Source organism: Poecilia reticulata, chromosome 3, assembly GCF_904066995.2.
Source record: "Poecilia reticulata chromosome 3, P_reticulata-male-v2, whole genome shotgun sequence".
Classification (NCBI taxonomy): Eukaryota; Metazoa; Chordata; class Actinopteri; order Cyprinodontiformes; family Poeciliidae; genus Poecilia; species Poecilia reticulata.
In genome coordinates this window covers 36,021,857-36,047,434 of record NC_088832.1, presented here as the reverse complement: position 1 = coordinate 36,047,434, position 25,578 = coordinate 36,021,857, and the positions used below count along the sequence as shown (strand labels likewise).

Sequence of the window (25,578 nt, the reverse complement as noted above, 5' to 3'; positions counted from 1 at the left end):
AGAGAAGGAGTCTGTGTTCAGAACCAGGACCGTTCAGGAGGTTCAGCCCAATGTTCCTCTGGAGGATCGGTTAGGACTGGCAGCAGGGGAGCTGGTTTCAGTCCAGCTTCACACTGGCAGCTCTGGATGTTCACTTCTCCACTTCAGCAGCAAACTCACCGCGAGCGATGCAGGAAAATAAAGATTTGATCTGGAAAACACTAGAATGCTTCGGTTGTTTTTGGTCCAACACAGATCAGTCAGTCCGTGAACCAGCAAACCAACCGGTCTGTAACTTATTTAGAAACTCCCAGGTTTTATCTGGAAAACAGGTCATTTATAATAAATAATTATCAAACCAATCGATCAGTTTGATCAATCGATCGAGCCGAACCTCTTCAGTCAGACAGGAAACTCCTCCAGGCCATAAACCCAAAAAATCTACTCTGGTTACATGAATCTTCCTTTAAGATCAGCTGAAAGAAAAGCCATGAGAAAAAGTAAGTACACCCTGTGTTCAGATCAGAGTTGAGATCCTCCATGAAAACGACCCGAACAACATGGAAGATCCCTTCAGATGCCTGAGGCTGAAGACGATCTGAAGGGATCACCTCAGATCAGAGGATCTGGTGCCGATCCGGTCAAACTGACCAATCAGATCATCTGGACGACTTTAACGCTTCCAGAAAAGGTGATCCAGACGTTCTGGATCACAGTCTGGCTGTGTGGTCCACCCTCATCCAGACGACAGCAGATCCTCAGGTGGGAGGGATCCAGAGGGATCCATTTTGATCCACAGTGACGGATTCTTTCTGCCCGTCAGCTCAGAAGACGAGTGACTTGGTGCTGGAGGACCTGGAGGCGCCGACTGTGAAGCAGGTGAGTCGGGTTTCCGTCCCACTGACTGCCGCCGCGTTTCCATTCATCACGTTATGGAAATTTATCCACGGAAACATGAACTTTCAATAAAGTGTCTCCAACACAAGGAAACTCGGCCGGTGACTCGCGTCTCCATCAGACTGGTGATTTACACCGAACCGGCTAAGCTGATCGGAACCGACCCGATGAAGGCGGCCGGCTCCCTGCCGGCCCGGAAGCCAGTCAGGAAACCGAGTCCAGCGGTTCCTCTGGTAAGGCACCGAGCCACCAGGGGTGGAGAGGTCAGCTAATTCATCTGCGCTTTTTGCAAACTGAAGAAGTTTGTTCACATTTTTCCATTTCAATGATTTGAAACAACCCGTGATGGAGACGCGGCGAGCGATCAGACGCAGAGCGATCAGACGCAGAGCGATCAGACGCAGAGCGATCAGACGCAGAGCGATCAGACGCATTGCGATCAGACGCATTGCGATCAGACGCAGAGCGATCAGACGCAGAGCGATCAGACGCATTGCGATCAGACGCAGAGCGATCAGACGCATTGCGATCAGACGCAGAGCGATCAGACGCAGAGCGATCAGACGCAGAGCGATCAGACGCATTGCGATCAGACGCAGAGCGATCAGACACAGAGCGATCAGACGCAGAGCGATCAGACGCATTGCGATCAGACGCATTGCGATCAGACGCATTGCGATCAGACGCATTGCGATCAGACGCAGAGCGATCAGACGCAGAGCGATCAGACGCAGAGCGATCAGACGCAGAGCGATCAGACGCAGAGCGATCAGACGCATTGCGATCAGACGCATTGCGATCAGACGCATTGCGATCAGACGCATTGCGATCAGACGCATTGCGATCAGACGCAGAGCGATCAGACGCAGAGCGATCAGACGCATTGCGATCAGACGCAGAGCGATCAGACGCAGAGCGATCAGACGCAGAGCGATCAGACGCATTGCGATCAGACGCATTGCGATCAGACGCATTGCGATCAGACGCAGAGCGATCAGACGCATTGCGATCAGACGCAGAGCGATCAGACGCAGAGCGATCAGACGCAGAGCGATCAGACGCATTGCGATCAGACGCAGAGCGATCAGACGCAGAGCGATCAGACGCAGAGCGATCAGACGCATTGCGATCAGACGCAGAGCGATCAGACGCATTGCGATCAGACGCATTGCGATCAGACGCATTGCGATCAGACGCATTGCGATCAGACGCAGAGCGATCAGACGCATTGCGATCAGACGCAGAGCGATCAGACGCAGAGCGATCAGACGCAGAGCGATCAGACGCATTGCGATCAGACGCAGAGCGATCAGACGCATTGCGATCAGACGCAGAGCGATCAGACGCATTGCGATCAGACGCAGAGCGATCAGACGCAGAGCGATCAGACGCAGAGCGATCAGACGCATTGCGATCAGACGCATTGCGATCAGACGCAGAGCGATCAGACGCAGAGCGATCAGACGCAGAGCGATCAGACGCATTGCGATCAGACGCAGAGCGATCAGACGCATTGCGATCAGACGCAGAGCGATCAGACGCAGAGCGATCAGACGCAGAGCGATCAGACGCATTGCGATCAGACGCAGAGCGATCAGACGCATTGCGATCAGACGCAGAGCGATCAGACGCATTGCGATCAGACGCATTGCGATCAGACGCAGAGCGATCAGACGCATTGCGATCAGACGCAGAGCGATCAGACGCAGAGCGATCAGACGCAGAGCGATCAGACGCATTGCGATCAGACGCATTGCGATCAGACGCATTGCGATCAGACGCAGAGCGATCAGACGCATTGCGATCAGACGCAGAGCGATCAGACGCAGAGCGATCAGACGCAGAGCGATCAGACGCAGAGCGATCAGACGCAGAGCGATCAGACGCATTGCGATCAGACGCAGAGCGATCAGACCAGAGCGATCAGACGCAGAGCGATCAGACGCAGAGCGATCAGACGCAGAGCGATCAGACGCAGCGGATCCCCGGTGCGATGAGGTTGATCAATGAATCGGTTGCAGGTGGCCGAGCCGCTGACTCCGATGGACGGCGTGAAGAAGGAAGCAGGCGACGGCGCTCAGATGGAGGAAAGGTCAGCTGCTCCTCTCTCCGTCTCCATGGCTACTAGAGTTCAGGAGTTCTGTCAGAACCGAACCTGGGCCGGAACCGGTTCATCAGAACCAACAGCCAGAGTTAGATCAGGATGTTGGATCTTCAGAGGTTTCCTGATGTGATCAGAACCGCCCCGTGAACCGGTCCTGGTTCCGGCTCTGGTCCCAGGCCCGGTTCTGACCGGTTCTCCTGTCAGGCTGCAGCGGCTGGAGGCGGCCCGCATTGCCGAGGAGATGGCCCGGCAGGCGGCGGCGGAGGCGGTCCGGCAGCTGGAGGTGGAGCGGTCGGCCAAGATCGTCATAGAAACGCTGCCGGAGTCCAACGACCAGTGAGTCCGGAGCCGCGGAACCGAAACCGGGCCAGAGGCAGAACCTGGTTCTGACCCGAGTCTCTGTGTGTCTGCAGGCTGCCCAACATCCTGGAGGAGGAGAACGAGGACGAACCGGAGTGAGTCACCGCTGACCCGCTCTGGATGGGTTCTGGACGGTTCTGGAGCTTTAATCCTGGTTGGGTCAGTTTGAGGCTCAGCAGGTCCAACCCGGTTCTGTCTGCTGAACCAGAAATCAGGCTGGACCTGCTGGTTTCCTCCCATTGATCTGTTTCCTGTAGAACCGACGCGTCGCCTTCAGGCCCGGTCCGGTGCTCAGGGGTCAGGGGTCAGAACGGCCTGGGTCGTAACGCCACATCCAACATGGCGGACTGGCCTCTGTTCAGGCAGAAGGCTTTCTAAGAATCGAGTGAAATAATTTCATTTTACAGAATATTTATGCCAACATGTTAATATCTTAGATTTGTTGCGTTTTGTTTTCCTCAGTTTGTGATTATTCTTTTTTTCTTTTTCTGCCCAGTTTATCGAATCAAACTTTATTGTGCACCTTGTCATGACATTTTCTGTAAAAATGGAAAAAAACAAAACATCGCCATAAATCCGCCATAAACTCAAAACGTCACCTGCAGCAAAGAATTGTGGGTAATGCACTTCGCCAAAGCCCCTTGAAATGCGGACTCAGTGTAAAGTCGGAAATAGGACCCAAAATGGGCGAAGGGCGGATGAGGAGAATGTGGGACCAACTGCGACCTTTAACCCCCAGCATGAAGGAGGGAGGGAGAGGGCCGATGAAACCTGCCCTGATGGGAGGTCATGACTGTACCAACAGAAACCCGACCCGTTTTCCAACCATGTAGTTTGGATTCTGCTGAGCTGAGTTTGTTCCAGAGCTCTGAGCCGATTCCTCTGGAGACTCCAGCTGTTCCTTAAGCTCCAGACGTTCCAGATCTCTGGAGACTCCAGCTGTTCCTTAAGCTCCAGACGTTCCAGACGTTCCAGACGTTGGGTTTCCCAGCAGCTCTCTGCTCTTCTGCCCGTTCAGGCTGCAGAACCTGCAGGACGACAGTGAGGACAGCACTGAGAATAAAAGCAGACAGAGTGAGGAGAAGCAGACAGAGCAGTAAGTTCTGCTAGCTTCAGCTCAGCTAGCTTCAGCTCAGCTAGCACGCTTTGTGGGCGGAGCTTAACCACCCATCACTCCACTGCACACCTGGCTTGTTCCAAAGCATAGAAAGAAACACTTAGTTCAATGACGCATCACCTTCATACTCACCTAGTACTGCGGATGGATGGATGGTTGAATGGTTGGTTGGATGGATGGTTGGTTGGTTGGTTGGATGGTTGGTTGGTTGCAGGGTTGGTTGGTTGGTTGGATGGATCGTTGGTTGGTTGGTTGGTTGGTTGGTTGGTTGGTTGGTTGGTTGGTTGGTTGGTTGGTTGGATGCATGGTTGGTTGGTTGGTTGCAGGGTTGGTTGGTTGGATGGATCGTTGGTTGGTTGGATGGATGGATGGTTGGTTGGTTGGTTGGTTGGATGGTTGGTTGGTTGCAGGGTTGGTTGGTTGGTTGATTGGATGGATGGTTGGTTGGTTGGTTGCATGGTTGGTTGATTGGATGGATGGTTGGTTGGTTGGTTGGTTGGTTGGTTGGTTGTTGGTTGGTTGGTTGGTTGGTTGGTTGGTTGGATGGTTGGTTGGTTGGTTGGTTGGTTGGTTGGTTGGTTGGTTGGTTGGATGGTTGGTTGGTTGGATGGATGGTTGGTTGGTTGGTTGCATGGTTGGTTGGTTGGTTGATTGGATGGATGGTTGGTTGGTTGGTTGGATGGTTGGTTGGTTGGATGGTTGGTTGGTTGGTTGGTTGGTTGGTTGGTTGGTTGGTTGGTTGGTTGGATGGATGGATGGATGGATGGTGTTTTTGAAGGTCTACTCCCAGCTCTAACTCTACCGTCTTACTTTCTGGAACTTTCTCTCCTTTTAACTTGACCAGGTTTTGGTTTGACGGATTCAGTTGAAGTTTATTCCAGTCATCATTCTGATCCTCATGGACACAGACGGCCTTCTAGTCATTGCCTAGGGTGCAATGACTAGACCAGTCCTGCTGGTGACGCTATGGTGGCTCCTGCACCAGAAGCAGAGCAGAAAGAGTGGAAAGCTGATCATGAACCAACCAGATGGTCAAAACCTTCTGTGTTTGGAGGAGAGTCACAAGTTTTTCACTCGTCTTTCCCACCAGCTCTGTTCAGTCTGCTTTAGTCCAACTCCAGTCCATTTTCCTAGAAAGTCCACTCCGGTTGGTGTGAATGCTAATTGACCTTTGACCCCTGGTCCTCCAAACCTCGGTCTGGGTTCCATTGAAGTAAGCGCTAATAGCAGAAATGGCTCCTGGTCTTTAGCCAAAGAATAAAGAGAAATCCTGAGGCCTCCATCTGGTGAAGAAGGAAGTTGCTCTCAGTGTCTTCAGAGGTTTTTGTGTCGTTTCCTTCAGTGGTTCTTGGTGCAGCGCCCCCACAGGCCAGGAGGGGAACAGGTTGGTTTGGCTCAGAGCAGAGAGGAAGAGAACCAGAGCAGCTGGTGGTGTTAAATGTTAGTTTGGTCTCAGCCTTACAGGGCCTCTCCTCCATCTCTTTTCATTCACTCGTCTCTTCTCAGGTGTCTGGTGGACATCTGTCCAGTTGAAGACGATCCTGAAGCTGCAGCTGAAGAGAAGCAGGTGGAGGCTCTGGCCCCGCCCACTGCACCTGAGCCAGCAGACCTGGTGACTCCTTCGTCCACCGATGTGGAGCCGGCATCAGAGAGGAGAGATCTGGAGAGTCCCATAACCCAACAACCAGAACTGCACCTCGAAGAGGCCTCTGGCCACCCTGCAGAGCAGGTGACTTCCCATGAACATCAGGGTCGCATCTGACCTCTGACCTGGTGACGGTTTGTCCTAACAAGCTACCAGCCAATCAGATTGTTCACATCCAATCAGAGGATTCTCTGAATGAAAAAGAACCAATCAGGACCAGTTTGTTTAGATTTGTCAGTAAGTGTCTAAATGTACCAAACCTAATGGTGGAATGTAAGAGAAACACAAGAAAACATAAAACTCTTTAGTTTTCTGGCCTAAGAATATGAAGCACAGATATGCTCAGGTAACATTCCTACATTCAATGAGCTGCAATGCGGAGTGTGAAAAGTATTTAATGTTTTCACTAAGTAGCTCAGACCCCACAATCCCTTCCCAGTGAAACTAGGATTATTTGACTAGACCATCTGAGCAGCTTCATGTCTCCGTGTTTTTTCTCTGCTCAGAGTGAAGCAACAGCAGGAGAAGCAGGAGGATCTGGAGGTGAGAGACAAGAAAATCTTTTACTCAAACACCAATGATCTACTCAGGCTAGCTTGTTAGCTATGGACATGCTGGTTTACGGTGGATGGTAGCTCAGGCCATGCTAGTTCTCTTCATGCTAGCCCCATCTGTGTTAGAAATGTCCGTGTTAGCCCAGTCGGTGCTAACTCAGTTGGTGCTATCTCAGTTGGTGCTATCTCAGTCGGTGTTAGCTCAGTCGGTGCTAACTCAGTTGGTGCTAACTCAGTTGGTGCTAGCTCAGTCGGTGCTAGCTCAGTCGGTGCTAGCTCAGTCCGTGTTACCTCAGTCCGTGTTAGCCCAGTTGGTGCTAGCTCAGTCAGTGCTAGCTCAGTTTGTGTTAGCTCAGTCTGTGCTAGCTCAGTCGGTGCTAGGTCAGTTTGTGTTAGCTCAGTCGGTGCTAGCTCAGTTTGTGTTAGCTCAGTCGGTGCTAGCTCAGTTTGTGTTAGCTCAGTCGGTGCTACCTCAGTTTGTGTTAGCTCAGTCCGTGCTAGCTCAGTTTGTGTTAGCTCAGTCCGTGCTAGCGCTGCCTGTGGTTCCCGGTGGTTTTCCTCTCTGGATGTGAAATGTTGTCGCTCAGTTCCAGCTGCCAGTTTTCTCACTGATGTTTCTCTGCAGCTCCCAGCGTCTGTTCTCCCGTAAAGAGCTTCCTGCTTCGGTTCCCGCTCGCTGCAGAGTGCGTGGAGCGCTGCAGAACACTGCTGCAGGAGCACGACCTGACGCCCCCCGTGCTGTCCGTGCCGATTCCCCGCCCAGAGCTGGCCCAGCTGACCCAGCAGCTGTCGCAGCTCCAGAAGCAGGCGCGGCAGCACTGCAGCAGCATGGCCAGCCGCTTCGCTCTCCCCGGCTTCCTGACCAGCCTGAACCTCTCCGTCCTGCAGCGGCGCCCCCCAGACACCTGATAGACCCTCCATCTGTAGCTCCAGCCTGGAAAGTGCCAAATAAAGCTGCTGCAGCTTGCAGCTCCCTCTGGTGGCCATTTAATCTCAGGTGGACAGACTGAACAGGAAGTGCCCTTCTTCCTGCTTCCTGTGGTTCTCTGAAACGAAACTGACAGAACCAAAATCATTTGTCGCTTCATTGGTATCAAAAACACAAATAGTTTAAAATCTAGGTTAAAAATGTCAACCCAAAGCGGCAAATATTTTTAATATCAGCAGAAGAATTATTATCTAAAGTTACAAAATCAAGCTAGAAGCAGCTGGAAACTACTGGACCCAATAATCTGCTGCAGAGTTCTGGTTCTGGTTTCTCTTGAACAGAAGGAACCAGCATGGCAGCAACGTTTAAACTGGATCCCCGACCCAAACCTCGACCCAGCTCACTTCCTCCAGCTTCTCTGAAATTCTCTCTAGATCAACAGATCCCCACATTTATCCCACTATTGCAAAACTGTGAGTTTATTGCACGTTTTCCACAAACAGTGATGCCAAGTCCCACCTGCAGGTGGCAGTATTTCTTACTCTGCTGCCTCAGCCTGACTTGATGTCAGTTTATCATCCTTGATCGATGCAACGAGTAAGAAGTAGCATCTCTGTTCTGATTGTTTTATCACATTAAAGATAAAACAAAACATTCTTCTTTGCTCCTTTATTTTTTTATTTATTGCAAAATATCACAAAGACAATCACAGAATCCTGGAGGAACTGAATGTTATAAATTAGACACTAATAATTTCTTCATAAAGTTATTAAAGTTGATTTATAGCCGAAAACATAGAGCAGGTGTCTCAGATGTGTTGCCATGGAAACAAAGCAAACCTGAATATCCTCTGCTACCATCTGCTGCTCATGGGCCACTGCACACAAACAGCTGGGTCATTTATTCCCACAGTCGCCGCATGCTTTTCCCTGCTAATGAAACGATGAAGCAGACGGGAAAGGAGCTGAAACACTGAGGACGACCCGAGTTCAGGCAGAATCCAGATTTTTCTAAATATGAACCCCGTTCAGAAAACCTGAGAGCGGCTTCTGCATGGAGCCGCTACGGTTAGCATTCTGCTGCTGCGTCGCCCAGAAGAGGGCGGAGCCTAGCTGCTGGTGGGCGGAGCCTGCAAAGCTAGACCAGGGGGCGGAGCCTGTGTGGGCGGAGCCTGTAGAGCTAGACTGGTGGGCGGAGCCTGTAGAGCTAGACTGGTGGGCGGAGCCTGTAGAGCTAGACTGGTGGGCGGAGCCTGTAGAGCTAGACTGGTGGGCGGAGCCTGTAGAGCTGCTTCGGGTCTCTGTGGAAATGTTTCATACTGGCCGTCAGTTTGTCACCTCAGAGTTTCTGCTCCTTTTCCTGTTTAACCATTAAAGTGTTTAGTTTTTTTTGGACACGGTTTTGATCCAGTGGGATCTTTGATGCTGCTATGAAGAGACACGCTGTGTTTCTGTTTCAAGTCTCTCTGGGATGTTTATGATTACAGTATAAAGTTATTTTCTGTTGTGTTAAACCTCAGTTTCATGATGAACCATCTAAATGCTGCCCCATCCAGCGCCTCCTGCTTTTAGACCGTTTGAAACTTCCTTCATGATGAGACTGGATGTGCGAGTTCATCAGCTCATCTTCTTCTGCCCCGTTTCGGTTCTGAAACTGAAAACCCAGGTTTAAACTGATGTGGACACACAAACACGACTCGGTGACAGAAAAGCTCTGAGGAGGTTTGACAGATTTGGACGTGAGGCTGAATTTCAGCCTGTCAGGTTGACGTTCTCTACAGGAACTTCCACAGTGGAGCTCCAACTGAACGGGTTTAGATGCACCAGCTGATAATTCCCTGAATTCCTACCAGAACAAAGCAGCTCCTCTTCATAAAAACATTTCCAACAGGAGATGGATCTGGATCAGCCGTCTGAAGCAGCGCTCCTGGAATTCAACCACCTGAGGCTTGAAAAGTCCTGGAACTTCCTGGAAAACACGGCAGGCACCTTGATGTCTCCAAAACTCCTGCATCCTCCTCTTGAGTCAGCGGGTCGGGGTTCCTCGTTTTAAAAAGATGCTCTGGTGAAGTGACTGTAGGGAGTTTGGAAACGACAGCGTCGTCTGCGTGGAGCGTGATCAGATGCTTAAGAACATTAAGTGATGTTACAAAAAGTTAGCGATTCTGGACAGAAACAGAATTCAGTTGGCAGAAATCAACAGAAGATCTTAAGTTTTAAGAATTTAAAAAGTTTAGCTCCACAGTATTTGACTGAAAAGATTCCCAAACAGTTTCTACAGCAGGAATCTTCCCTGAAAATACAAACCAAACTATTTCTGTTTCAACAGATATCAGGAACTCTGAAATATTTTCTATTGGGCAATGACTCAGTTACTGATACGCCTTCATTAATTGGAAATAACTGATCATAAATTAGAGCTGATCCCATTAATAAATGAAACAAACTTAATATATAAATATATTCAAGTGAAAGTGTAGGGAGGTTTCCAGAATCATCTACGTAGCGTGATCTGGCTGAAAATGTGAAGCCGAGTCGTTTTTTTTAGCAATCCTGGACTGTAACTTAAAATCAGATAGCTGATAATTTACAAATAAGATTTGTGGTTTGAGAGGAGGAGCTAAGTGGTCTGAGGGAGGAGCTTTGTGGTCTGGGGGAGGAGCTATGTGGTTTGGGGGAGGAGTTATGTGGTTTGGGGGAGGAGTTATGTGGTCTGAGGGAGGAGCTATGTGGTTTGGGGGAGGAGCCACGTGGTTTGTGGGAGGAGTTATGTGGTCTGAGGGAGGAGCTATGTGGTCTGGGGGAGGAGCTTTGTGGTTTGGGGGAGGGGTTATGTGGTCTGGGGGAGGAGTTATGTAGTTTTAGGGAGGAGCTATGTGGTTTGGGGAGGAGCTATGTGGTTTGGGGGAGGTGTTGTGTGGTCTGTGGGAGGAGCTATGTGGTTTGTGGGAGGAGCTATGTTGTTTGGGGGAGTCGTTATATGGGGGAGGAGCTATTAGGTTTGTTTCTATTAACCTTAACAGATGGAAACAGCTGGATCTGCCAGACCTTCTGGCAAAAGTCATAAAATCAACATCTAGAAAATAAACAATTCATGTCTGAATTGTTTATTAAAAACCTTAAAGTAAAATCTGACATTTTATTGAACAATAGCTGTTATCAGACTGTTGTGCAGCTTTTAGCTCCTTTTGCCAACGGTAAATATTTTATAAACTCAATAAAAAAGTCATCCTGAACTTTTTATGGAACCATTTTCCAGATGCTGTTGAGTTATTCTAAAACAATCTGGGGTTTATTACATTGTTTCCTTAATGACCTGATTTTGTTTTCCTTTGGTTCCTGGTAGATCTGGCGTCATTTCCTTAGTTTTCCCTTTAACTGTGTAACATTTTCCCAAACTTGATCTTGTTGGAATAAATCTTGAGATCTGAGTAAATCTGGAGTGATTGTCGTCCTTCAGTTCTGTTCAGCCGGAGACGATTTTCCAGATGTTGGAGGCATGTTGACGTGTTACTGACCGCTGAATTCAGCACGGAGCTGTTTCAGATCCAGCAGTCAGACCACAGCCATGTATCGAAATCACTGAGCTTCACTGTTGTCTTTTGTCATTTCATTCATTTCCTCTGCGCGTCTCGGGGAATAACGGCTAAAATCCTATTTATACTGGAACACAGAAACATCCACAAGTACTTCAGTCCAACCGCATTGTTGGTGTTTCCTTTATAAAATAACAAGTTTTGGCAAAGCTCAGCGTAATTTTCACAGGTTAGCAGAAAGTAACTAAAAAGTTACTTTTAATGTAACTTAGTTACTTCTTCAAAGTAACTGGTTAGAGAAACAATGGAGGCTAAGAGGAGCGTTTATATTTTATCTAGCTACAGATAATTCACTCTCAGGCTGCGAGTCCAGGCTGCTGCAGCAGGTCTGCTCCACCCAGAGCTGCTGCTGCAGCAGCAGCTCTGCTCCATGCCGGCTCTGCTGCAGCAGCAGGTCTGCTTTACTCAGAGCTCTGCTGCAGCAGCAGCTCTGCTCCACCCAGAGCTCTGCTGCAGCAGCAGCTCTGCTCCATGCCGGCTCTGCTGCTGCAGCAGGTCTGGTCCACCCAGAGCTGCTGCTGCAGCAGGTCTGCTCCACCCAGAGCTGCTGCTGCAGCAGCAGCTCTGCTCCATGCCGGCTCTGCTGCAGCAGCAGGTCTGCTTTACTCAGAGCTCTGCTGCAGCAGCAGCTCTGCTCCACCCAGAGCTCTGCTGCAGCAGCAGCTCTGCTCCATGCCGGCTCTGCTGCTGCAGCAGGTCTGGTCCACCCAGAGCTCTGCTGCAGCAGTATCTCTGCTCCATGGTGGCTCTGCTGCAGCAGCAGGTCTGCTCCACCCAGAGCTCTGCTGCAGCAGTAGCTCTGCTCCATGCCGGCTCTGCGCTGCGGCGCCGATCCATGTCTTCTGCTCTGATCCTCAGGAAGCTGCAGGAACGCTGACGCTCCCGATCCGAACGAGCTGCACGGACTCAACCTGAGCATCCCGCAGATAATCACGACCCCGGAACCGGAGCCCCGTGCGCTGATGGTGCCTCAGCTCAGGTAACAGCAGCAGGCCTGCAGGGGGCGCCGCTCATCTCTGCACCTGCAGATCAGAGAGACTGGCAACATCAGGAAGAGCATTAAAATATTAACTTATGGAAAAGACCAGGAAGGAATGATGGCAACATTTATGGGTTTCATAAAATAAGTGAGGAAATGTGAATCTAAAACAAGAAGCTGAAAATCTGCAGGAATATTTTAGTTTTATTTAGTGGAAGAAGAAGAGACGGGTCAGCGGGTCAGAACGGTTCTGAACGGTTCTGAACTCTAACAAACATCCCGACAGGAAGAGCGTCGAGTCGTTGACCTGCAAATGAATCATGTCTCCAATCACATCGTCAACATATTTGGAGATGCTGATGATGAGCTCTGGAAACATTTTGTTCTGGATCTTTCATAACGTCTGGTTCTGTTTGAGCCTGAAAGCTGCTGGCGGCGCCTCAGCGTGTTCCTGTCGGGCTCAAACATCTTCTTCACACGGAGAGTCCAGATCAGTTGTTCAAACTCTGGAGCAGCAGCGATGGAGAGCTGCCGGGCTCTCAGGGTTCTGGATGTGCTGCTGTCTGCAGAGCTGACCCGGCCGCAGGCGAGGAGGACGAGGAGCTGCTGAAGGCCCGGTCCAGTCAGGGAGACCACGAGTGAGACCTCGACCCAAGCGCAGCATGACCCTCGTCCATCAGCGGCGTCTTCAACGTGTCCGTTGTCCCTGCAGGATGCGGCCGCCGTCCGCTGCCAGCGTGGCCAGCGTCACGGTCCAGGACCGCCTCAACCAGCTGGTCGGGCTCTTCAAGGGCCGGACGGAGCGGCACAAAGACCGCCTGGCGGATCCCGACGAGTCCGAGGAGGAGAGCCCCACTGCCTGTAGGTCGCCCCGATCCAGATCCCCTCATCCAGGAAAACCTGGATCCACTGAGCCTACCACTGGATCCAGTGGGATCCCTCAGGGATTTTCAGTTGGATCTCCATCCTGCCGCCAGGTGAGAGCGGACCGGATCCCTGACCGTCTCTTCTGATACCTGCAGCTCCTGCCAAAGCTCCACCGGCTCCACCGCCGCCGCCGCCGCCTGGAGAGGAGAAGAAGGACGAACCGGAACCACCGCAGGAGGCGAGTCTGTTCCAGTTGGAGCTGCTGGGACATCCGGTCCAGCTGCCCAAGCTTCCCCCGATGCCCGACTGGCTGCGGTCCATCCTGGAGTACCGCTTCCCGTCCAGCATCGATCCATTCACTGGTGAGCTCTCCTCCCAGGATCAACCACATTCTTCTGACGATTTCCCATAATTCTTCTCTGCCCGTCCTTCAGACCTCATCTATGTGATCTGGCTGTTCTTCGTGGTGGCGGCCTGGAACTGGAACGTGTGGCTGATCCCGGTGCGCTGGGCGTTCCCCTACCAGACGCCGGACAACATCCACCTGTGGCTGCTGGCCGACTACACCTGTGACTTCATCTACATCGCAGACATCCTGGTCTTCCAGCCGCGGCTGCAGTTCGTTCGCGGCGGAGACATCGTGGTGCGTAGACTCAGAGCCGTCCTGCATCCGACCCGGCAGGAACGGCTCTAACTGGTTTCACTGGTTCTACCTGACAGTGTGACAAGAAGGACATGAGGGAGAATTACATGACCACCGAGCGGTTCAAGGTGAGAACGTTCTGCCAGAGCAGCGAACGATCCGGATTCTGGTTCTGACCCGTGTTCCGTTTGTTCCCAGATGGACGTCATCAGCCTGTTTCCCATGGAGGTATTTTACTACTTCACAGGCGTGAACTCCCTGCTGCGCTTCCCCCGCCTGCTGAAGGTGAGGCGCTCTTCCTCTCTTCCTCCTCTTCCTCACCCTGTCCAGGGGAAGCAGCTGATTGGTTGTTTTCTCCCAGTACATGGTGTTCTTCGAGTTCAACGACCGGATGGAGGCCGTGATGAAGAAGGCCTACATCTACAGGTGGGGACCGCATCCAACCGCATCCAACCGCATCCAGGCTCATCCAACCGCATCCAACCGCATCCAACCGCATCCAGGCTCATCCAACCGCATCCAGGCTCATCCAACCGCATCCAACCGCATCCAACCGCATCCAACCGCATCCAACTGCATCCAGGCTCATCCAACCGCATCCAGGCTCATCCATCCAACCGCATCCAACCGCATCCAACTGCATCCAGGCTCATCCAACTACATCCAACTACATCCAACTGCATCCAACCGCATCCAACTACATCCAACCGCATCCAACTACATCCAACTACATCCAACTGCATCCAGGCTCATCCAACCGCATCCAGGCTCATCCAACCGCATCCAACTACATCCAACTGCATCCAGGCTCATCCAACCGCATCCAACTACATCCAACTGCATCCAACCGCATCCAACTACATCCAACTACATCCAACTACATCCAACTGCATCCAGGCTCATCCAACCGCATCCAGGCTCATCCAACCGCATCCAACTACATCCAACTACATCCAGGCTCATCCAACTACATCCAACCGCATCCAACCACATCCAACTACATCCAACTGCATCCAGGCTCATCCAACCGCATCCAACTACATCCAACTACATCCAACTACATCCAACTGCATCCAGGCTCATCCAACTACATCCAACTACATCCAACTACATCCAACTGCATCCAACCGCATCCAACTACATCCAACTACATCCAACTACATCCAACTACATCCAACTGCATCCAGGCTCATCCAACCGCATCCAGGCTCATCCAACCGCATCCAACTACATCCAACCGCATCCAACTACATCCAACCGCATCCAACTACATCCAACTACATCCAACTACATCCAACTGCATCCAGGCTCATCCAACTACATCCAACTACATCCAACTGCATCCAACCGCATCCAACTACATCCAACTACATCCAACTACATCCAACTACATCCAACTGCATCCAGGCTCATCCAACCGCATCCAGGCTCATCCAACCGCATCCAACTACATCCAACTGCATCCAGGCTCATCCAACCGCATCCCACTACATCCAACTGCATCCAACTGCATCCTATCACATCCAACTACATCCCACTACATCCAACTGCATCCTATCACATCCAACTACATCCAACTGCATCCAACTGCATCCAACCGCATCCAACTACATCCAACCGCATCCAGGCTCATCCAACCGCATCCAACTACATCCAACTGCATCCAGGCTCATCCAACCGCATCCCACTACATCCAACTGCATCCTATCACATCCAGGCTCATCCAACCGCATCCAACCGCATCCAACTGCATCCAACTGCATCCAGGCTCATCCAGGCTCATCCAACCGCATCCAACTTCATCCAACTGCATCCCATCACATCCAGGCTCATCCAACCGCATCCAACCGCATCCAACTTCATCCAACTGCATCCTACTGCATCCAACTGCATCCAGGCTCATCCAGGCTCATCCAACCGCATCCAACTTCATCCAACTGCATCCTATCTCATCCAACTACATCCAGGCTCATCCAGGCTCATCCAACCGCATCCAGGCTCATCCAACCGCATCCAACTACATCCAACAACATCCAACTGCATCCTATCACATCCAACCGCATCCAGGCTCATCCAACCGCATCCAACTGCATCCTACCTCATCCAACCGCATCCTATCACATCCAACCGCATCCAACCACATCCAGGCTCATCCAACCATATCCAACCGCATCCAACTGTATCCTATCTCATCCAACCGCATCCAACTACATCCAACCGCATCCAGCCTCATCCAACTGCATCCTCTCTCATCCAACCGCATCCAACTGCATCCTATCTCATCCAACCGCATCCTCTCATCCAACCGCATCCAACTGCATCCTATCTCATCCAACCGCATCCTATCTCATCCAACCGCATCCAGCCTCATCCAACTGCATCCTATCACATCCAACCGCATCCAACCGCATCCTATCTCATCCAACCGCATCCAGCCTCATCCAACCGCATCCTCTCTCATCCAACCGCATCCAACTGCATCCTATCTCATCCAACCGCATCCTATCTCATCCAACCGCATCCAGCCTCATCCAACTGCATCCTATCACATCCAACTACATCCAACTACATCCTACCTCATCCAACCGCATCCTACCTCATCCAACCGCATCCTACCTCATCCAACCGCATCCAGCCTCATCCAACCGCATCCTATTGCATCCAACCGCATCCAGGCTCATCCAACCGCATCCAACTACATCCTATCTCATCCAACCGCATCCTACCTCATCCAACCGCATCCAACTACATCCTATCTCATTCAACCGCATCCAGCCTCATCCAACCGCATCCTGTCACATCCAACCTCATCCAACCGCATCCAACTACATCCCATTTCATCCAGCTTCATCCATCTACATCCAGCCTCCTCCTACCTCATCCAACCGCATCCAACTACATCCAACTGCATCCTATCTCATCCAACCGCATCCAGCCTCATCCAGGCTCATCCAGCCTCATCCTACCTCATCCAGCCTCATCCAGCCTCATCCTACCTCATCCAGCCTCATCCAACCGCATCCAACTACATCCAACTGCATCCCATCTCATCCAGCCTCATCCAGGCTCATCCTACCTCATCCAGCCTCATCCAATCTCCTCCTACCTCATCCAACTGCATCCAACTACATCCAACTGCATCCCATCTCATCCAGCCTCATCCTACCTCATCCAGCCTCCTCCTACCTCATCCAGGCTCATCCAGGCTCATCCAGCCTCATCCTACCTCATCCTACCTCATCCAGCCTCATCCACCCTCATCCAGCCTCATCCTACCTCATCCAGCCTCATCCTACCTCATCCAGCCTCATCCTACCTCATCCAGCCTCATCCTACCTCATCCTACCTCTATCGTTGCCCAGGGTGATCCGGACCTCCACCTACCTGCTCTACTCGCTGCACATCAACGCCTGTCTCTTCTACTGGGGCTCCGACTACGAGGGTCTGGGATCCACCAAGTGGGTCTACAACGGGAAAGGCAACGCGTAAGAACGTCATGACATCATCAATCCGGAAGAGAATAGAAAAACATTCGACTTTATTATCAGAAATTATTCCACTGCTTTTACCACTTTATTCTCATAATCAACTCTTTATTTCCTGTAACCTGTCAGTCGGCAGCTGGCTGCCTTTTCCCATGTTTTATCGGTTGGTAGACAGGAAGAACGGATCAGATCCACCGTCCTGCTCATGTGTAGTCTTTCATTTTATCACAGCTGTTTGTCTCCTATTGGTTTAACTTGCTGTCGTACAACTTTATCCTTGTAATATTCTGACTTTCTTGTCGTGATTGATTTTATTTTAATACTCTGTCATAATAAGAAACGCAGTTTTTCTGCTGACCACTAAAGCATAAATATATCAATGATTCTTGAGAATAGGAACAAAATGGGTTTAAATTTTCCAATTTTTTAAAATTATTTCTCAACCTCATGTATGCAAATATGACAAATAATGTTTTGGAAATGTAAAGATGCTAAGGTGCAGGCTCCCAGCTGCAACGTTTTTACTGGACCTGACCCAAAACGCTGTCATCACCATCTGACAAAATAAATATAAAATAATTTTTAATGACCCTATTAGTGATATTTTTACTCATTTTACAGACAAATTATTCTCAAGAAACAAAATAAGTCCATCTGACGGCGTTGACAAAAAGCCAAACTACCTCAGTTTATATGATGTTATTCTGAAGGAGGCCATGTTGTAGCTCATCAGGTCCATGAAATATTTACATTTTACCAAAATTAAGCTTTTATTTCACAAAATTTCATCAAAGTTTTGTAAATTGTCAGTTATGGTGTTGACACATCATGGTTGTGACAAACAACTTAGGAATAAAAAGAAGAAAAAACTAAAGAATAACATAAGCTAACCGGAGCTAACTAGCCCTCTTAGCAAAGGAAGAAACAGGAAGCGGTCATGGGGTCCTCAGAAGTTCTGGTGCCCCCAATAATGCCCGATTTTTTTTTTACATTATTTTAATTTCTGACGGTGTTGACAAGAACTAGGGACAAATTTCAAAGGAGTTGGAAAATATATAAAAATGATTTTTAATTCAATTTATTGATACCTTTATAATTATTTATATGACTACTTATACTTAATTGTCATAATATATAATTTTAGTATTTCTTTAATTATTTTAAACTATTATAATGTATTGAGTTCTGATCCTGATTTTACAGGCATCATCCACCGACTACAATGTTTAAAATAAAATAATATTCAGAAAACACCTGGAAATTATACATTGTTGTGATCACATGACCCAGGTTAGTTTAGTCAGATATTTGAAAAAATTATATTTTGTGTATATTTTATTCAAATTTTGTGCTTTATCCATAGGACCAGTTTTGTCCCTATTCTCAAGAATCACTGAAATGTTTTAATAAGAAATAAAAGCATAAATATATATTTAGTTTTTCCTTTTAGTAAAGTTAGTTTCGAGTTGGATTTTCCAATATCCGCCGAGAAAGCGGCGTTTAGCTCTCGGTTGATCCGATTTATGAACGCTAATTTCGGCCAGCCGTTCTCCAGCTCCCTCTAGCGCTCGGAGGTTCACTTCACTGCAGGCGGTAACACAATAAAACCACCGGGATAAAGTTTGTTTTGGTCTGTGGCCTGTAAAGATGGAACCGAGCGACTGGACCTGAACGCCCCACAACGTCTGACGCAGTGACGTTGGTCCCAAAGCTCCATTGGCCAATGGGAGACATAGAAGGCAGCTCCTCATTAGCATAACGATGCAGCAGAAAAACAGCAGCCAGCAGAAAAGGGAGAAGCAAAAAAAGACAAAGCAAAATATCAATTTTTCTTGACAAAAACGCGTTTAGGGGAAATAAAAAAGAAAATATATACATTGCTCGACGGAAACTCGTGTAAGGAAAAGGAAAAACAAAATATATATTTATGCTTTTATTTCTTATTATAATATATATTAATGCTTTTATTTTGGTCCTCCATAGAGGTCCCACGTCATTCAGGCGTAAATGGGAGGATCCGGTCGGTAATGTGAGGAAGGACAGTTTCTGGACTCGACTGCTTGGCTGGTGCAATGAAGCATCATCGCATTTAATCAATAATAATATAACTGGAAACATTATAACAACACCTATCATAGCTACATCTACAACTACATTTATTTTTTAAAAGTGTTTCTTAAGTTGGATTGATTCACGGTTCAGTATATTTAAATATTCTTAGTCGGGAACAGTATAGGAATCGAATTAATATTTTTTCAAAAAAATATTTAGTAATATTAATACATATTTACATAAACACAAAATAATAAAAGTATATTTAGAGGAAAAAAAGATGATCATAAAATAATTAATACTGAATATATATTTGGTTATGCATAGTTATAAGCACACATGTGTTATAACGTGTGTTTGATCCGGTTCCGGGAAGTCCAGAACCGGATCAAGACTTGGTACGACTACACCTGGAAGAAACGGGGCATGCTGGGTGTGTGTGTCTCTGTGTGTGTGTGTGTGTCTCTGTGTCTCTGTGTGTGTGTGTCTCTGTGTGTGTGGTGTGTGTGTGTGTGTGTGTGTGTGTGTGTGTGTGTGTGTCTCTGTGTGTGTGTGTGTGTGTGTGTGTGTCTGTGTGTGTGTGTGTGTGTGTGTGTGTCTTGTGTGTTGTGTCTCTGGTGTGTGTGTCTCTCTGTGTGTGTGTGTCTCTGTGTGTGTGTGTCTGTGTGTGTGTCTCTGTGTGTGTGTGTCTCTGTGTGTGTGTCTCTGTGTGTGTCTCTGTGTGTGTCTCTGTGTGTGTGTGTCTCTGTGTGTGTGTGTGTGTGTGTCTGTGTGTGTGTCTCTGTGTGTCTGTGTGTCTCTGTGTGTGTGTCTCTGTGTGTGTGTCTCTCTGTGTGTGTGTCTCTCTGTGTGTGTGTCTGTGTGTGTGTCTGTGTGTGTGTCTGTGTGTGTGTCTCTGTGTGTGTGTGTCTCTGTGTGTGTGTTCATGTTTTCCAGGTGATGAGTTCTAGCTTCAGAGATTCAGCAGCTAAGATTGAGTCCAAAACCCGATGTGAGATTCATCCTTTCATCCTGTGCAGTGAATCCGTCTCTCCTCATTCTCCCTCTTCTTCCTCACATCGTGTCTTTATGAAACCTTCAGATTTGGGAGCCATCTTACTTTTGACAGAGTGAAATTACGTAGTCATCTGTATAAACTTTGCTGGTGAATGTAATATAATAATATATATAGTTTATTTCTAAGGTAGGCTCTTGTGTCAGATAATCAAAATCAATGTTAGGGAATATTTTAAACTTTTTAAAATCTCGGTTAGCCTTCATATGGGGCTGAACCTGGTGCTAAACTGAGCACTAAACTATTATAGCTGGCATAAATACAGTACACTAATATACTAATCACAAAAAATAAACAGTAACATGTCCATCTTAGCTGTGAGACATTATCCCTGATATCTGACGTCCAGCAGTGCTGAGGCGTCTTCTGCTGTTTTGGTTTAGCCAAATAGGATGGACGACCTCTCCAAGATGGCCGCCATGTCTCCTGCACCAGAGCAGGAAATGGGGATCTACTCTTTATGTCTATGGGGTTTTCACTCCATCAGATCATGGCTTGTGTTCGGACTTCCTCCAGTGACAGGAAGTCTCTGTTTCCATAGTTACATCCGATGTTACTACTTTGCTGTGAAGACGCTGATCACCATCGGAGGACTGCCGGACCCCACCACCGTCTTTGAGATCTGCTTCCAGCTTATCAACTACTTTGTGGGTGTGTTTGCGTTCTCCATCATGATCGGTCAGGTTGGTGTGTTCCAGGTTCTGGTTCTGGTTCTGGTTCTGGCAGACGGACTCACCTTTTGGTTCCTGTTTCTCAGATGAGGGATGTGGTGGGAGCAGCGACCGCAGGAGAGAACTATTACCGGGCCTGCATGGACAGCACCGTCAAGTACATGAACTCCTACAGCATTCCCCGGGAAGTCCAGAACCGGATCAAGACTTGGTACGACTACACCTGGAAGAGCCAGGGCATGCTGGGTAAGCAGCTGACGGCGAGCGCCAGGATCCAGAGCTGGTTCTGGATCCCTGAGTGGTGAGGGGAAACTGGAGTTATGGACGTCCAGCATCTGGACAAGATGGAAAATGAAACGTCTGGATGGATAGTGTGAATGAACGCAGTGTTCCTGAACGCCTCATGATGCGTTCATGTCTCCTGCGTTCAGATGAACAGGAACTCCTGATTCAACTTCCTGCTAAGATGAGGCTGGACATCGCCGTGGACGTCAACTACTCCATCGTCAGCAAAGTGGCTTTGTTTCAGGTCAGAACCTGAGAACGACCGGACCCGACCCGAAGAACCGCTGCACCGACATCAACGATCCATCGGCCTGTGTGTGTGTTGCAGGGCTGCGACAGGCAGATGGTGTTCGACCTGCTGACCAGGCTGAAGTCTGTCGTCTATCTGCCGGGAGACTTTGTGTGTAAAAAGGTGAGGCTGCATGTTCCAGGCACCGCGGGGCCTCAGGTCCTCAGGTGGCGCATCAGGGCCTCGGGCGGCGCATCAGGGCCTCGGGCGGCACCTCGGGGCCTTGGGCGGCGCATCAGGTCCTCAGGTGGTGCCTCAGGGTCTCGGGCGGCGCATCGGGGCCTCGGGCGGCGCATCAGGGCCTTGGGCGGCGCATCAGGGCCTCGGGCGGCACCTCGGGGCCTTGGGCGGCGCCTCGGGGCCTCGGGCGGCGCATCAGGGCCTCGGGCGGCGCATCGGGGCCTCGGGCGGCGCATCGGGGCCTCGGGCGGCGCCTCAGGTCCTCAGGTGGCGCATCAGGGCCTCTGGCGGCACCTCGGGGCCTGAGGGCCTCTGGCGGCACCGCGACGCCCCTGGCGGCACCTCGGGCGGCTCTAAGGAGCTGCTGTGTGTTGCAGGGGGAGATTGGACGGGAGATGTACATCATCAAGCAGGGGGAGGTCCAGGTGGTGGGCGGGCCGGACCTGGAGACCGTGTTCGTCACCATCAGAGCCGGTTCCGTGTTCGGAGAGATCAGGTCAGAACCTGCAGCCGCACGAGAGACGGAACTGGTCCGAATCCGGTAGAGACCGACTGGAACCTTTAGATCTACTGGAGATCAACAAGATGAAACTGGATCAGAACCAGTAGCTCTGGCGCCCCCTTCAGGACAAACTCTAAGATTTTCCTCAACCAGCAAAGTGATGACTGTGAAGGTTTTCCTCTGACAGCTGTCCCTCTCTCTGATTGGTCAGCCTGCTGGCGGGGGGCGGAGGGAACCGGCGCACCGCCAACGTGAAGGCGCACGGCTTCGCCAACCTGTTCATCCTGGACAAGAAGGACCTGGCAGAGATCCTGGTCCACTACCCCGAGTCCCAGAAGCTGCTGCGCAAGAAGGCCAAGTAAGACCCGGACCGGACCGGAACCGGACCTGCGACTGGTTCAGCTGATACTTTGCTGCTTTGGTTCCTGTTTTTCATGAAGTTTCAGCCAGCTGAAGCAGCGTCTCCAGAACGCTGAGCTGAAACCAGATCTAAGTTTCCTGCTGCTTTCAGTTCTGTATCCAGCAGGTGGCGCCGTTTGGTGACCAAACCGCTGCAGTTTCTCCAGACTTCCCTCTGATTGGTGCGTCAGGACGCTACTCTGAGGAATATCAGAATAATTCCTGAATGTTTATGGATTTCTTTAAATCCTCCCTGAAAACAGAATCTGGATCAGAACCGTGACCCGGTCAAAGGTCATAGGGGTCTGATGATGTCATAACACATCATCACTTCCTGTTCCTGTCTCAGGAAGCTGTTTAATGATTTGAGTAGGCCGGTTTGGAGGTTCACTGCTGAAGGTTCTGGGAGCCAGTCTGATCCGGGTCAGAACCAGCAGGTTCTGGACGTCTCTCCTTCCTCTGTCCTCAGCAGGATTACTGTAATCAGATCAGGCTCTGGTTCTGACCGGGTCACAGCGGGTCACATGACCAACAGGATCCGCTCTGGTTCTGCCGGTCAGACTCTCCAGCTGCCTGTCTGTCTGTCTGCAGGACGATGCTGACCAAAGACAAGAAGCCGGAGGAGAAGGAGACGCGCAAGGAGGCGGCCGAGGTCATCCCCCCCCGACCCGACACCCCCAAACTGTTCAAGGCCGCCCTGAAGGTCACGGAGCGCGCCGGCATCGAGGGAACATTCGCCAAGATGAAGAAGGTTTACCAACCGGCTGAGGGCCCAACGGAGGTAGGGAGGGAAGGAAGGAGGGAGGAGGAAAACAAGGGAGGGAAGGAGGGAGGGAGGGAACGAGGGAGGAGGAAAACAAGGGAGGGAGGGAAGGAAGGAGGGAGGAGGAAAACAAGGGAGGGAAGGAGGGAGGGAAGGACAGAAGAAATCAAGGAAGGGGGGTAGGAAAGGAAACAAGGATGTTCCTGTCAGCTGTGATGGTTTCGATGAAAAAAACGGCAGAGAGCCATCCTCCATCTTTGTTCCCTCAGGCTCCGCCCCCCATCTCTCCGGTGCCTCCCCCTTCTCCGATGCACCGCCGCTCTCCGGTTCCGCGCTCGGCTCCGGAGGACAGGGACGAGTCGGTGGCAGAGACGGCGGACAGCTCCGTCATCATCAGGATGACGCCGCGGCAGGAAGGGGAGGAGCTTCTGACGGTGGAGGTGTTGGAGGAAGGAGCAAAGAGGGAGGAGGAGGGATGAGGAAGCTGCAGTACCGCCTTCGGCCACATGGGTAGCTGACCGGCCTCAGAGGTGGCGCTGTTTCCCCAGGAGAGGAAACATCAAAAGAACAGACTCAGTTTCCCAGAGTTCATAGCTTTTGTCCTGCAGTCTGCCTCTGAACTGAAGCTTTTAGATGCAGTCTGGTGTTTATTAGAGAGGATGAGGAGCGGACGATGAAGAGCAGGTTGTTTCTGAATCAATGAAGATGGGCTGAAAGATCTGCGGCTCCAACACAATCATCCTAAAAATGTTTTCTAGTTTTATTTTGCTCAGAAATATATTTTTAAAATGTGTCTGACTCTCTGAGGGTGTACTTACTTACTATAATTAACTCAGTGAACGGCCTGCTGACAGGAGCTGCTAACACACAAAATGAACTCCCAAACCAAAAAAACTAAACGCTGCAACCAGGGGAATGAGAAGCACAATGGAGAATTCTGCTGAATGTAAAAACAGAAGCAAAAATAAAAAAATCTGCAGCCTGGTTCCACCAAACGGAGTCCTCCAGACCACTAGGGGGAGTCACATGGTAACTCACCCTGTCACAGGATGAACATTGGATGAAGAAAGAAACAGGCGCGCTATACTTCACGTCATGTACAACAGCAGCATATCCACATAGGCGATATTACCGACTGCAGACTCCCCCTGGTGGTCTGGATGACCTCTGCTCTGTGTCGTGATACTTCCTGTTTTTTGCTATTTATGGCGTTTCCTCTTTGCATAAATTTTCTGCATTTACTACATTTTTATTTTCTGTGTTTTTCTGTTTAATGGTTGCAACGTTTGCACCAGCTCTGTTTAGTCCGTTTCAATCCCTCTGCGGTCCGTTTGTCTACAAACTGGTTTGTTTTCAGAATGTTAATCTGTTATTGACCTTTGACCTCTTTGACCTCTGGTCCTCCAAACCTCGGTCTGGGTTCGGTTTGAATGTGAACGCCAAGCGGACCAGAGACCGCTCCAACAGCAGGAAGTGGACTACAGCGCAGGGCATTCTGGGTAAAGACAAGCAAAGCTAACGTGCTAGCCAGCAGAAATCCTCCAACCACTAAAATCCTCCATCTTGTTTCCATCTGGTGAAGAAGGAAGTTGCTCTCAGTGTCTTCAGAGGTTTTTGTGTCGTTTCCTTCAGTGGTTCTTGGTGCAGCGCCCCCACAGGCCAGGAGGGGAACAGAAATTTATTTGCATGTCGTTCACTGCCTGCTGGCCACCGTACTTCCTCCTAAGCCGACAGGAAAAGCAGCACAGTGTGTTTCTAACGTCCCATTTAAAGTGTTTTCTTCCAGCCTGTAGGGGGCGCTGCAGCAGACCCTGTGTCTCCATCGGTCCGGTGTGGATCTGTTGAATATTTCCTGGTATAAAATGTTGGACTAACAGAACCTCCCTGAGCGGCCAGCGGGGTCAGAGGGTGTGAAAATGTTCTGTAGCAGCAGATCAGGTGGTTCTGCAGGGATCCTGCTGATGTGAGGCGCAGGAAACAGGAAGGGCAGTTCCGGCCGCAGCGGCACAGGAAACCCGGAGCCACAGGAGATCAACGCCAACGTGGCAGGAAGCCGCTGATCCGCCTGAGCCCAAAGGATCTGCTCCGAACCTCAGCATGACTCCTAATCCTCATCATGTTCCTGCTGATTCCTAACATTGGGAATGTTTTCCGGCCGAGGCCAGAATAAAAGCCAGGCTGTCTGTAACAGAGCAGAGCTGTGTGTCGGTAATGAACCTTCAGCAGCTCT

General features: G+C 50.1%; 1 protein-coding gene and 2 long non-coding RNA genes across 8 annotated transcripts in view; 1 reads left to right on the top strand and 2 right to left on the bottom strand.

Annotated features, from left to right (window-relative positions):
- cngb1a (cyclic nucleotide gated channel subunit beta 1a) overlaps positions 1-24,594 on the top strand; it is a 45,575-nt gene extending 20,981 nt beyond the window's left edge. For 3 of the 6 annotated variants that reach the window (XM_081605686.1, XM_081605684.1, XM_081605685.1), the window contains 25 exons: positions 803-858; positions 966-1,109; positions 2,898-2,968; positions 3,185-3,316; positions 3,394-3,435; positions 4,359-4,436; positions 5,964-6,186; positions 6,609-6,645; positions 12,038-12,158; positions 12,728-12,796; positions 12,871-13,019; positions 13,181-13,387; positions 13,460-13,668; positions 13,746-13,796; positions 13,867-13,953; positions 14,030-14,094; positions 17,031-17,153; positions 20,801-20,942; positions 21,017-21,176; positions 21,362-21,459; positions 21,544-21,627; positions 22,062-22,180; positions 22,398-22,544; positions 23,177-23,366; positions 23,618-24,594. In XM_081605686.1, the coding sequence (XP_081461812.1) occupies positions 803-858; positions 966-1,109; positions 2,898-2,968; positions 3,185-3,316; positions 3,394-3,435; positions 4,359-4,436; positions 5,964-6,186; positions 6,609-6,645; positions 12,038-12,158; positions 12,728-12,796; positions 12,871-13,019; positions 13,181-13,387; positions 13,460-13,668; positions 13,746-13,796; positions 13,867-13,953; positions 14,030-14,094; positions 17,031-17,153; positions 20,801-20,942; positions 21,017-21,176; positions 21,362-21,459; positions 21,544-21,627; positions 22,062-22,180; positions 22,398-22,544; positions 23,177-23,366; positions 23,618-23,827 (3,014 nt within the window). In that variant the 3' untranslated portion in view covers positions 23,828-24,594. The remainder of the gene's footprint in view (positions 1-802; positions 859-965; positions 1,110-2,897; positions 2,969-3,184; positions 3,317-3,393; positions 3,436-4,358; positions 4,437-5,963; positions 6,187-6,608; positions 6,646-12,037; positions 12,159-12,727; positions 12,797-12,870; positions 13,020-13,180; positions 13,388-13,459; positions 13,669-13,745; positions 13,797-13,866; positions 13,954-14,029; positions 14,095-17,030; positions 17,154-20,800; positions 20,943-21,016; positions 21,177-21,361; positions 21,460-21,543; positions 21,628-22,061; positions 22,181-22,397; positions 22,545-23,176; positions 23,367-23,617) is intronic. The other 3 variants (XM_081605688.1, XM_081605687.1, XM_081605689.1) reach the window with 3 other exon arrangements.
- Positions 3,834-4,399, bottom strand: LOC145551211 (uncharacterized). Its single transcript, XR_014087050.1, has 2 exons — positions 4,318-4,399; positions 3,834-4,264 (listed from the first exon to the last, which is right to left on the bottom strand). It is a non-coding gene; the product is annotated as an uncharacterized LOC145551211 (long non-coding RNA).
- On the bottom strand, positions 12,345-21,094 carry LOC108165930 (uncharacterized). Its single transcript, XR_001776250.2, has 4 exons — positions 20,996-21,094; positions 17,053-17,132; positions 13,846-13,990; positions 12,345-13,738 (listed from the first exon to the last, which is right to left on the bottom strand). It is a non-coding gene; the product is annotated as an uncharacterized LOC108165930 (long non-coding RNA).
- Positions 24,595-25,578: the final 984 nt, after the last annotated feature.